A 12,529-nucleotide genomic window follows, 5' to 3' on the forward strand; every position below is an offset into this window, starting at 1 on the left:
CCCAAAGACGTATTTATATGTTTTTTGTTGTTGTTTTTTTATGCCAGAGTATAGAGAAGGCTTTGATGCAGTCTATCTACTGCAGAAAATGGTTGAGTGGCAGCAGAGTATAAGAGATCAACCAGGCCATGTTAAAACAAGCTGATTTCCCCACAGTTCTAAGCAGAATTGTGACTAATGATGAAACTTAGCTAAGTTCTATTGCTAATTGCTGCACAGCCGAAACAGATAGGAATATACTTTTTTTCCTGATAAAAGAAGAGACTCGAATCTCACTTTTGGTAGGTTCCATATTTTTATAGCAATAGAACATAATATTTCGCGGGCCTTGCAAAATCAGTCAAAATCCAGGAAAATACTTCAGTGAAAATGGTTGGGAGTGAATGAGTTAATAGGACAACTAGCTAGCAAAACTAATGTAACACTTCCTTAAGCTGCATGGAGATGAGGGATACAAGAGCACAACCATTTCTGAGGTTAAGAACCACCGCCTTTAGTCATAAGTCAGCTGGGACAAACTCCATTTCTGTGAGTCTGAACGTGTAAGCAGAAGAGAACATGAATTTATGGGTTGTAGAATATAAAGCTGCGGGCTTCTAAATAAGTTAAAAGAATGGCAAAAGCGCACGGGGACTTCTTAATTCTTGCTTGGATATTCTTTTCTGCACCTCAAGATTTACAGCTTTTGCTTCTTTGTTGGGTCTAAGTAAAACCTGGATTCCTCCCAGTGTCCCAGGTCGTCAATATCGGCAGAGGACCTTTCACGGAAGTCAAACGCTGCTACGTTTGTTAGTGTTTCAATCGTCTGCAATCCTGCGCTTCTAAAGCACCACATAACTTTTTGGATAATGTCGCCTTGTCCTTTCTGAAGAGCTGTAATATTAACTCATTGACTCCCAGCCATTTTCACATTTCGCAATCCCTTTCGCTCCCGGCTGTTTTACTGGGTTTTGACTGATTTTGCAAGGCTCACAGAATATTGTGTTCTATTGCTATAAAGGCATGGAACCTATCAAAAGAAAGATTAAAGTCTCTTCTTTCATCAGGAAAAAAAAACTATGTATTATTAGCATTAGAAGAGAGCTAAGTTTCATCAGTTTTCACAAATCTATTTAAAATTCTAAGTAATTGAGCTTTTTTTCTAGATGGCCCTGGTTGATCTCCTTTGTTCTGCTGCCACCTGCTGGCCGTTTGTGTAATAACTACCATTTCTGCAACCGTTCTTTGCAGTTGAGAGGCTGCATCAAAGCCTTCTGTATGCTCTAGCATAAAAACAAAAAAACGTATAAATACGTCTTTGGGACACTTACATAAACAAAAACAAAACAAAAACGTATTTACACGTTATTGGGAGAAAATGAGTTAAAAGACGGGACAAGAATGAAACTTTCCGAGGCCTTTTCAAAGTCAAAAAAAGCGGTTCCAGTGCGGAAGTTTGTCATTCTAATCATTTGCTGTGTAATTACAAGAATCAATAGCGACTATTCTTGTCTGAAAGAGCTTGTCTGCTCCACTTGGAGTGAGTCATCAGTGACATCTTTCAAGAGTGTTAGATGACTGTGGTTAAGGCTTGGAATAGGCAACTGCCTAATAAGCTTTTCAAGTCTGACAGGTCTCTTTTTCAATATGCTGGGCAAAGAAAGCTTGTGGTCAGACCGCCTCTTTCATTGCATCTGTCTGTACTCTCCCTTTCAGCCTCTAAAATCCATCCATCCGTTTGCTCGACCGCTTATTCCTCACAAGGGTCGCGGGGGGTGCTGGAGCCTATGTGCTGGAGTACACCCTGGACTGGTTGCCAGCCAATCGCAGGCCTCTAAAATATAAATACTAGTGTTGTTCCGATACCGATACTGGTATCGGCAGAGGTGCCGATACTGCATTAAAACAGTGGTATCGGTATCGGTGACTACTTACAAGTAACATGGCGATAGCATTAATTCCAACGCTAATATAGGATTTTGGATGCAGCATCTTGTGACTTGCTCGTGCACAACATTCACTAGTATGTGACATATTCACTGCATGCCGATCTAAGATATGTTATTGGCCCTTGAATGCTCTGAACCAATGGCAGGACAGCTTTTTCATGTTGAGGAAAAAAAAATCTTAAGTATCGGTATGGTATCGGTATCGGCCGATACGGCAAAGCTGGGTATCGGTATCGGTATCGGTATCGGGAGCCAAAAAACGGTATCGGAACAACACTAACAAATACTAAAACCAATGTTGTGCTAATAACACCTTTTGACTTTGGACCAAAATACTGCAGATACTTCAAATACTGAACGTTAAATTTGAACGTCTCCCTTTTATAGGGACCCCAACCAGCCTGTTCCCCAAGACACCAAGTTCATCCACACGAAACCGAATCGCTTTGAGGAGGTCGCCTGGTCCAAGTACACCCCGAAAGAGCAGCTCTACCTCCACATTGGTCTGAAGCCCCGCGTCAGAGACCACTACCGGGCCACAAAGATCTCCTTCTGGCTCCAACTGGTTCCTCACCTGCATCACGTCAACGAGCTCCTGCAGTCCGTGTCCTCCTTTACGCACAGCCCCTCGCCGCAGGACGACACTCCGTATTCCTACACCAAGCGCCTCTCCAAGGGATGGCCTCCGAGCAGCACCCGCCATCCGGGTTCTCAAGGAGGTACGCAGCAGCCTCCGGAGTCTGCTCTCGGACAGGGCGGCGGTGAAAACGGCGTGCACGTCGCCAACGAGGACTACTCGACGGAACTGTCGGTGACCATCGCGGTGGGAGCGTCGCTGTTGTTCCTGAACATCCTGGCGTTCGCCGCGCTGCTGTACAAGAAAGACAAGCGGCGGCTGGAGCATCGGCGGCCGCGTCCGCTCCCTCCCCCGCGGCGAGACATCACGGCGGCGGATGTGGCCGCTCACCTTCAGGGCGAAGGACTTATGTCGTTACAGGTGAGTCAGCGGTTTTTAACAACACGTGACGAGTTCATGTCAGCGTTCATTGCAATGGTTTAACCTTGATCTTGGCTTTGCGTTTGTGTCATCTTTCTTCTTGGCTTGTTTATTACAAAGAGACAAGCTGCGTTGGAGAAAAGTCACATTTGATTTGATTTGTGTCTGCTCTTCTTCAACTCTGTTTTTGCATTGAAGTGACAAATCTGTCAACCAATCATAAGATGACACTGAGTCATCACAAGAACCGCACTGAGTACCACAAGAGTACCAAAAATAGATCCATTTTGAGAAGCCCTGATCATTCTTGAGAATAGAAATTTGCAGAGTAAAGTACATAAGAATGATGGGAGTGATTTTAAGGTTAGCTTAAAGTCAGAAAATCTGAAGTTCTCGAATGGTGTAGGCAGTATTTCCCCAGTTAGCTTGAAAAAGTAACCGAGTTACTTTACTGATTACTTTCTTTAAAAAGTAACTCAATTATAACAAGTCACTTGAATAGTTGCATTTAGAAGATACCACCCTGCTTAAAAATGACACCTCATTTTGCCATGTCTTTTTAACAGTGACATTTAACATTTTTTTTTTAATTTAAAATAAAATAAAGACAGCAACCTTCTTGTCTGATAATTCAATAATAAATAATGAGTGTTTTCTGTAGTCTTGTTTTTAAATAAAAAAAAAATTAAAATAAAAAGTCTTTCTAGACTTCACTTATTAATAAAATTTATTTATTTATTTATTTATATTTATATTTTTTCATACATAATTACATTATTTAAAAAAAAAATATCAAAAATATTGTTAAAAATAATTTCTCAAATAATTCAACTACACCTCACACTATAATTCATAAGAATACCAAGTCTTTTTTTTGTGTGTGTGTGTGTGTCTGTGGCCATTTAGTAGGGATGGGCGAGTACCGTCAGCAGGTATCAGTATCGGGCCGATACCAGCCTTTTTTTCAAAGTACTCGAGTACTGGTGACGCAGACGAGTACAAGCGAGCGATGGCAGAAGGGGAAGACGTGAAGTGAGTCCTCCTTGCCTGTAAGTGGCGCTAGCTTGCAGCAGTTTTTCACCAAAACTTCACCGGTTTGGAAAAACTTCAAAATTGTGAATCTTAAACTAAAAGAGCATTTTTGTGTTTTATATTGAGCGTTAAGACTATTGAAGAGTGATTGTGCTGTTTTTTGGGGGGGTTTTTTTGGTCAAAATTAAAGGAAATATATTTGTTTAAAAACATCTTTTAGTGATTTTTTTTTATTTGTCAAAAATGTACGACTGGTATCGGCAGTTGGTATCGGTATCGGTGAGTATTGAGGGTCTGAGTATCGGTATCGGTCTGAAAAAAAAGTGGTATCGAACATCCCGACCATTTAGTGTTGTAATTTTCAAGTATTGGACATTTTCATTCAAACTAACCCAAAACCATGAGAGGTTTGTGCGTGAGTATTGCAAGCGGATCAGCTGCCATTGGAGCACATCTGCAAAACATAGCTTGCCATCGGAGCGAGAATATATGTGTGTGTGTGTTTTGCGTGTCGGGGCACATGCGCACGTGTGAGTTGTGTCCAGGTGCCGCGCATTTAAAGTCATCTGCGGACTATTTGGCCTGTCGTTTGTTGGCTCGCACGTGACGTTGCGAGCGCTGAAACGCCAGATTTCCTTTGGAAGTGACATGTTCTGCTGATTGCCGCTCAACTGCTTTTGTGTTGGCTTTATTTGGAATACGTTATCGATGTGATGTTTGCGTTATTCATAATTGTGACTGCAGGAGGAAATTGGCAGCAAACGAGAGCTTCCTGCGGAGAGTTTGCGTTTTCTTGCATGCTTGCTTTTAGATTTATTGACGTGTATAAATTACATGTGTGTGTGAATCTTTGTTTGTTTATATCAGGGGTCAGCAACCTTTCCTGTCAAAAAAAAACAAAAAAAAACTATTTTAGGCCAAAGAAAAAAACCAAAATATGTGTGAAGCCGTTTGTGTTAGGGGTACTCAGGGCCAAAATCTTATTAGAGCTGAAAATAAATACAAAAATAAGAGATAAGTATCCAATTCACACATTCATTTTCGTCTACCATTTATCTTATGTTTTTTTTGTTGTTGTTTTTTTTTTGTAATTTTTCATACTTTATTTTTTATACATTTTTCTGTCAAATTTATGACATTTTTGGCAATTTTATGGTCATTTTATGCCTTTCCTTTTTCTTCTTTTGACATTTTATGGATATTTTTAAAAATGTTTATTATTATTATTATTATTATTATTATTTTGTGTATATTTGATGGTCATTTTCTGGATATTTTTTTTTTTCGTGTTTGGACATTTTATGGTTACTCTGAACATTTTCTTATCTGCCTTTTTTATTCAATTCTCAGACATTTTTTGGCAATTTTAATGGACATTTTATGGATATTTTTTTAAAATATTGTTTTGCCTTTTTTTGCTATAAATTTTATGTCTTTTTTTAAAATTATTTTGTGTATATTTTATGGTAATTTTCTGGATTATTATTTTTTTTTTCGTTTTTGGACATTTTATGGTTACACTGAACATTTTCTAATCTGCCTTTTTTTATTCAATTCTCAGACATTTTTTTGGGGCAATTTTCTGGACATTTTATGGTCATTTTCTGCTTTTCTCATTCTGTTTTGGACATTTTCTGGTCACTTTTTTAGACATTTGTATGTAATTTTTTTTAAACTTGTTCATCTGGCTTTGGTCTCCCTTTTATTGTAATGTACTAAGAGCCGAATTTCTTATTAAAGCGGCACCATATAACAAAAATAATAGAGAAAGTATCCAATTCACACATTCATATTTGACTACCCTTCCTCGTTTTTTTGTTTGTTTGTAATTTTTCATACTTTGTTTTTCATACATTTTTACATCTTTCTCTTAAATTTGTGACGTTTTTGACAATTTTATAGACACATTATGGTCATTTTCTGCCTTTCCTCTTCCTTTTTTTGGGGGACATTTTATGGATTTTTTTATGCCTTTTTTTTTTGCTATCAATTTTCTTTTTTTTTTTTGTCTTTTTTTCAATTTTGTGTATATTTTATGGTAATTTTCGCGATTTTTTTTAATTTTTTTTTTTACATTTTTGGACATTTTATGGTTATTCTGAACATTTTCTTTTCTGCCTTTTTTAAAAAAAATTAAATTCTCTTACATTTTTAGGAATTTTATTCTTTAAAATTATTTACATTTTTTTTGGTAATTAATTACTGCCGTACTGACGAGCCGGAGAGATGAGTGAGCATATCCGACAAACAGCATATCTGCAACTCCGTTTCAACTGTTGTGTTGCTTAATCCTCGCTCTGACGTTGGCAGGTGAAGCAGCTGGAATCGGACGCGGCGTCGGCCGACGAGCGGAACAACGCGCACCACCGTCACACCCTGGACACGCTGGACGCTCTGGACGGCCTGGACACGCAGGACATCTACAGCACGCTGGACACGGTGCGCCTCACCTGCCCGCCCGACTACACCCTCACCCTGCGCCGCTCGCCCGACGACGTCCCCCTCATGACCTCGCTCACCCCGGGCTCGCTACCCGTCACGCCGGGCTCGCACCCCGTCACCCCGGCCACGCCCATGACCCCCATGACCCCCGGGTCGGTGGTGGGGATGAGGATGGGCCACCCCCACCAGGGATACACGCACCACAGCCCCTATAGTAACACGCACTTGCCGCACACGCACATCTCCGCGCACACGCACTCCACCACGCGTGTATAACCGCGGCGGGACGTCGTTACAACACACACGCTTACACACACGCGCACACACGAAACGATAGGACACAAATACCTCTACTAATTACCCTGCAGGATTGTTCCAGATGGAAAGACACAAACAGCCACGTGGGAGCTGATGAAAAAGCGGCGATGCACTTTTTTTTTTTTGTGGGGGGGATCCGACGCGTTCGTCCTACGCGGCGCTCGGCTAATCGAGTCGTCACCGGGCGGACCAGCTCGCATCCGGCGCATCTTCGGATACGACGACGAGCAAAAGCTTGTCGGTGGTGGACCGATTTTCACCTACGCGGATTTGGAATGCGACGCCGCCCGCCTGCGTGTTCTCGGCGGCGCTCGGGCGGCAGCGGTCAGTTTTTGACTAGCTTGTATTCCTGCGCAGCTTAACTTCAACTTCGACTCGAATCGGGCGCAGCTTTGGATATGACAGCGCCTCCTCGTTTCTTGGTTTAGTGCGTGGACCGGATCGAGTGTCAGACTCGAGAAGACACGGAACTTGAGCGCACAGAGCCAACGTGGAAAGATTGTAGCTGTCCCACCTGAACAACCTGTGAAATGTGAATGTAGCATTCTTCTTCTGTTTTTCCACGAAAAAAAAGAAAAGAAAAAAAGAAAGAGATCTGCCCCGGAACAAGCTGCGCTTGAAGAGAACATCATAGAGAAGATATACGTTGAAAAGAAAACAACCTTAGCTGAAGGGAAAGTAGGCGATTGTGACTTTTACCCAGAGGGATATATTGTACCAGCCCTCCCGAGATGTTCCACTTTTGAGCATCGACCTTAACCAGCTTATGTGTTCGACTCTTGTAAATAGAATGGAAAGATGATATATTATGATTTATAAGCATTTACTTGATCTTGCATTGACTTATTTAACCACATTATCGCTTTCATTTCCGATATTACTCGATTTATTGTATAGATGTCCCGAAGAAGCGAGGCTCGGTCGTCCGTCTCGTCTCGCTCTCTCACCTACTTTCGTATGGAAAAACTCTTTATTTGCTCTTCGCCGTCATTTCAAGCGAGTCTCATTGTTAATCGTCTCGGCGTTCTTGTTTCCTCGACGGCGTCCTGTGCTAATTGATTGGCCGGCGGGTGACGATATAGTATCGTGTAGATAAATGCAACAAGCGCGAAGACGATTGAGCATCACTTGCCCGCCTTCTTCTTCTTCTTCTTCTTCGTCTGCCCCCTAAAAATTCCTCAAACGTTCCGTTATTTTTGAAGGCTGGTTGTTTGGATTCGGAGGCGGTAAATTGAAATTCTACCTCCATTGCTCATGTCATTAAAAAAAAAAAATACCAAAATAATCCTTAAAAAAAATTCATTGTTGAGAAAAAAAACAAAAAAACAAGAGAATTGTTGTATGTGGAATTTTTTTTCGTTATTTAATATTTTCCGAGCAAGCACTTCTACACAATTGTAGTTTGTTAGATGAATTAATTTAAGTTTAATCAACATTAACAAAATATTCACATTAAACTTAATATAATTGCATTCTGATTATAAAATTTAAAAGATAATTATTCATCTATCCATTTCGCAAACTAGTCAGTTTATCATTATTGTTATTACTATTATTATTATTGATAAATGCGGCCCTTAATAGGGCAAGGAAGTGTAACCGTACGATTTCTCCCAGCCAATCAGATGATGATGATCACGATGCTGAACCATAATTACGTTTAATGACAGAAATGTATATTACACTGGTATAGAATTATTTTTACTATGATGGTAATGGGAAAAAAAAAAAAAAAAAGTTTTGTAAATGTCCTGCAATAATTTCCTGGGATTTGAATTTTGAACTTCCAAATCTGTGCTCGATAAAGAGTTGAATTATTTTCACTTTTATTCTGAAAAAAAAAGAAAAAAGAATCTAAGAATCATTTAACCGTTTCTTGTTAAAGACTTGTTAAACTAATTTCATGTCGCATATTGCATTTTTTTTTTTACCATTGAAAACACCCTTACAAGGGCGATTTTTATTTTATTTTTTTTAATCGAATTGTTGTTCTTTTCGTCAGGCTTCATCTTGTTGTGTAAATCATGATGTGCTCTAATTTGGACAGATTTTGGAGGCTCTCCAGCTGGCTTCACCCAGAATGCTTAAGGGCTCTTTTGTCAGTTTGTGTCACCGCGTTAACGTTTCAAAGCATTTGGAGAAAAATAAAAATGCCACTCCATTCATATGATTGGCATCGCGGAAGTGACAAAGGGCCAAAATCACGTTGCTGTTGCAAAATCGAAAAGTTTGCCGACCTGCGTTTTCGCTTCCTTCAAAAAGTCGTCAACTTCGACCTTCATTCTCCCGACCATGCCACTTTGCCACACTACTCAATCCTAAATCCATGAGAGATTTTAGTTAACAGTCAGCTGAACACCTGAAAAAAACAAAAAACAAAAAAAAACACTGTAAAATTGTGGAAGCAAAATAAGAGCTTTTGCAAAAAAAAAAAAAAAATCTCATTGAAAAAACAGTGAAACGGGTGATTGAGGAGTATTTTTTTTTCATATTGACTAGGTGGATGGCTAGATTGTGTCAAAGCATAAGACATTTCTGCTGCTTTTTTGAAAAATAAAAATATCAATATTTTACAATTTATGAGCAATTCGAATCTCTTGTATGTCTTCATTTGGAATACGCCTTTTTCTGTTTTTTTTGTTTTTTTTGGGAGAGTTTCACATGTATACAGGTGCATCGCACAAACGTTACAAGAAAATCATTGATAATCATTAATATTTTTGCTCATATCAGCTCATGCATATTAATAAATTTTCCCGGTGTGTCTGTGAAAACTGCTCCTCGCTCTGCAGTGCGTGCACATTTAAACCAGGCATGCCGCACAAGAGCTGCTAACAAAAATGTTTTTGTCAGTCAGCATAACAAACATATCCTTTAGGTGCACATATGACTGTTATGCAAGTAAATTAATGTAATATATCGGGATACGTATCACCTTGAAGCTCAAGTATTGATACATATCGTATTGTGACCGCTGTATCGTGATACGTATCATATCGTGAGGTTGGCGGCAATACCCAGCCCTAATCGTGACCCCTGTATCGCGATACGTATCGTATCGTGAACCCTGTATCGTGATACTTATCGTGAGGTTGGTGGCAATACCCAGCCCTAATCGTGACCCCTGTATCGTGATACGTATCCATTTTTTTTTTTTTTTTTTTTTTTAAAGAGCTCAGAATTGTTCATTCGGTATTCGGATTCAACGTCTTATCATCATTGCTCTTTTTTTTAATTTTTTTTATTTTTTATTATTTTTTTGATACGTGATACGTATCCTATCGTGACCCCTGTATCGTGATACGTATCGTATCGTGACCCCTGTCTCGTGATACGTATCGTGAGGTTGGCGGCAATACCCAGCCCTAATCGTGACCCCTGTATCGCGATACGTATCGTATCGTGACCGCTGTATCGTGATACGTATCGTATCGTGAGGTTGGCGGCAATACCCACCCCTAATCGTGACCCCTGTATCGCGATACGTATCGTATCGTGACCCCTGTATCGTGACACGTATCGTATCGTGAGGTTGGCGGCAATACCCACCCCTAATCGTGACCCCTGTATCGCGATACGTATCGTATCGTGACCCCTGTATCGTGATACGTATCGTATCGTGACCCCTGTCTCGTGATACGTATCGTATCGTGACCCCTGTCTCGTGATACGTATCGTGAGGTTGGCGGCAATACCCAGCCCTAATCGTGACCCCTGTATCGCGATACGTATCGTATCGTGACCGCTGTATCGTGATACGTATGTTATCGTGACCCCTGTATCGTGATACTTATCGTGAGGTTGGTGGCAATACCCAGCCCTAATCGTGACCCCTGTATCGCGATACGTATCGTATCGTGACCCTGTATCGTGATACGTATCGTATCGTGAGGTTGGCGGCAATACCCAGCCCTATTTAACACCTCTATTTTACACAGTATTGTTGATCGATGTATGCTGTTTGAACTGCAAGAGTTGTCAACAGTATTGATGGCAGAAAAGGAAATGCTGACTTGGACAAAAAAAAAAGGGTGAATTATTCAGCCTATCATCCACTATAAATCGGAGTAATTAAATAAAAAGGCCTCGTAGCGCTCACATAACTTCCACTCATATAAAAAGCACAAAATAAAATCCAGCAAATAAGGACGCGATTGCTGCAAATAATGGAAGTAGAGCAACACCTGCCAGCTGGCTTTAGGAGTGAGACCGTGCGAGATGTTGAAAGAACCGAATCCGTGGCCCACTTCCAGACCGGACTGACGCGTCCCTCACGCTAATCCCATTAACTCCTTCAAACCGGCGTTGATTTGATTTACGCAAGGCGGCGGCGGTCCAGGTCAAGTCGCGAGCAGGTGATATCTTTACACGTCAACACTTGCACAATATGGGACCCCTGAGAAGGTCCGATAGATTCAGAATCCCTCGAGGCAACCCATAACACTTTCCTGATGGCTCAACGTCAGCGTCCGCCATTGCCGCGGTAGGAAGATGAAAGAGCGGGGAAGGTTTTTGAACGCAGCCCATAGCGCATAGGGCAGACCTTGAAAATGTGACGGCTTCGTTCTCATGAAATGCTTCACTGTCAAGCGTCGCCAGGTTTGTAGTAAATAAGCTCCGTGTTGGTGTGTGGTCAATATCATCAGACGGATAGACGGAGCCAAGGACAGACAAACAAAACAGCGATGAGAATTGTGTCGTTGCTCATCCGTTGCTCATAGCGAATGGAAAAAAAGGCTTATGAAAGGGGGTGTTATAAAAGCAACTTTTCATATTTTCACCAGTATGCAAACACGGAAAGTCCAAACTGAACGAACGGTTGCTCATTTTCGGTCAATTTGCAAGTTAATCCTGCCATGTGCTGTGACAGAAAAGCCTCCAATCAGGCTTGATGGGGAAATTTGGAAGTGCAACACTTGTTTAATTATGCTTGGTGGTAGCTAACCTAAAATTGCAATTCTGAATGATACTCATAAGTGAAATTAATTCATGAAGACTCTTTCGAGTTTGAAGTTTGACCATTTACAAAGTGAAGTAATCTTTCTATACTCAAATTTGAGTCGAATTCTTTTTTTTTTTTTTTTTTTTTTTTTTTTTTTTTTTGGTAAACCATTACCAATCATTTAATTTTAAATAATTTTAAATAATTAAAAAGTCAACACCCCCATTTTTTTTTTTTTTTTACAATAATATTTTCTATGCAGCCCCCTCAATATGGTATTGATGACATCTTCAATCGACAGCAAGTGGCAAAATGGCCGCCCCCTCAGATGGATAAAAATGCCTGCATTTTGCTGCATAACTCCTATTCCACAAATATAACATTAACTCATTCCAACCCAAAAACGTGTAAATACGTTTTTAATACTTTGCCCTTCACTCCCAAAAACGTATTTACACGTTTTTGGGTTGGAATGAGTTAATCAGAATGTCATGTTTCGACAAGTGAGGTCACACATAACATAATATTGTCAGGAAATGTTTACTCAACTAAACTTTATTTATAAAGCGCTTTAAGAACAGACATGGCTGTATACAAAGTCTTGTACATAAACATAAATATCAGTTTTGCAGTAAAGAATAAGGTAACAAAACAAGAACGAAGCAAACATTTTGAAGTGTGAATACAAGTTTGTTTATTTTATTTTTTATTTTTTACAAGTAAATACATTTAACAACAGTTTAAGATTGACTTCCCCTTTAATTCAACGCTGGTTTAATATTTTAGTTAATTAAGGACTGAATGGAAATCTTTGTTGGAGTGTGGATGCAATAATGCAGATACGACGTGTAATTAACTTTGGGTCCACAC

At 40.1% G+C, this 12,529-nt stretch overlaps 1 protein-coding gene across 1 annotated transcript in view; it reads left to right on the forward strand.

The window, feature by feature from the left end:
- Nucleotides 1–7,539, forward strand: part of LOC144030642 (neuroligin-4, X-linked-like) — a 36,198-nt gene extending 28,659 nt beyond the window's left edge. The window contains exons 9-10 of the mRNA XM_077537094.1: nt 2,316–2,925; nt 6,268–7,539. Coding sequence (XP_077393220.1) covers nt 2,316–2,925; nt 6,268–6,675 — 1,018 coding nt within the window. The 3' untranslated portion in view covers nt 6,676–7,539. The remainder of the gene's footprint in view (nt 1–2,315; nt 2,926–6,267) is intronic.
- The last annotated feature ends 4,990 nt before the right edge of the window (nt 7,540–12,529 follow it).

Source organism: Festucalex cinctus, chromosome 11 (genome assembly GCF_051991245.1).
Source record: "Festucalex cinctus isolate MCC-2025b chromosome 11, RoL_Fcin_1.0, whole genome shotgun sequence".
Lineage (NCBI taxonomy): Eukaryota > Metazoa > Chordata > Actinopteri > Syngnathiformes > Syngnathidae > Festucalex > Festucalex cinctus.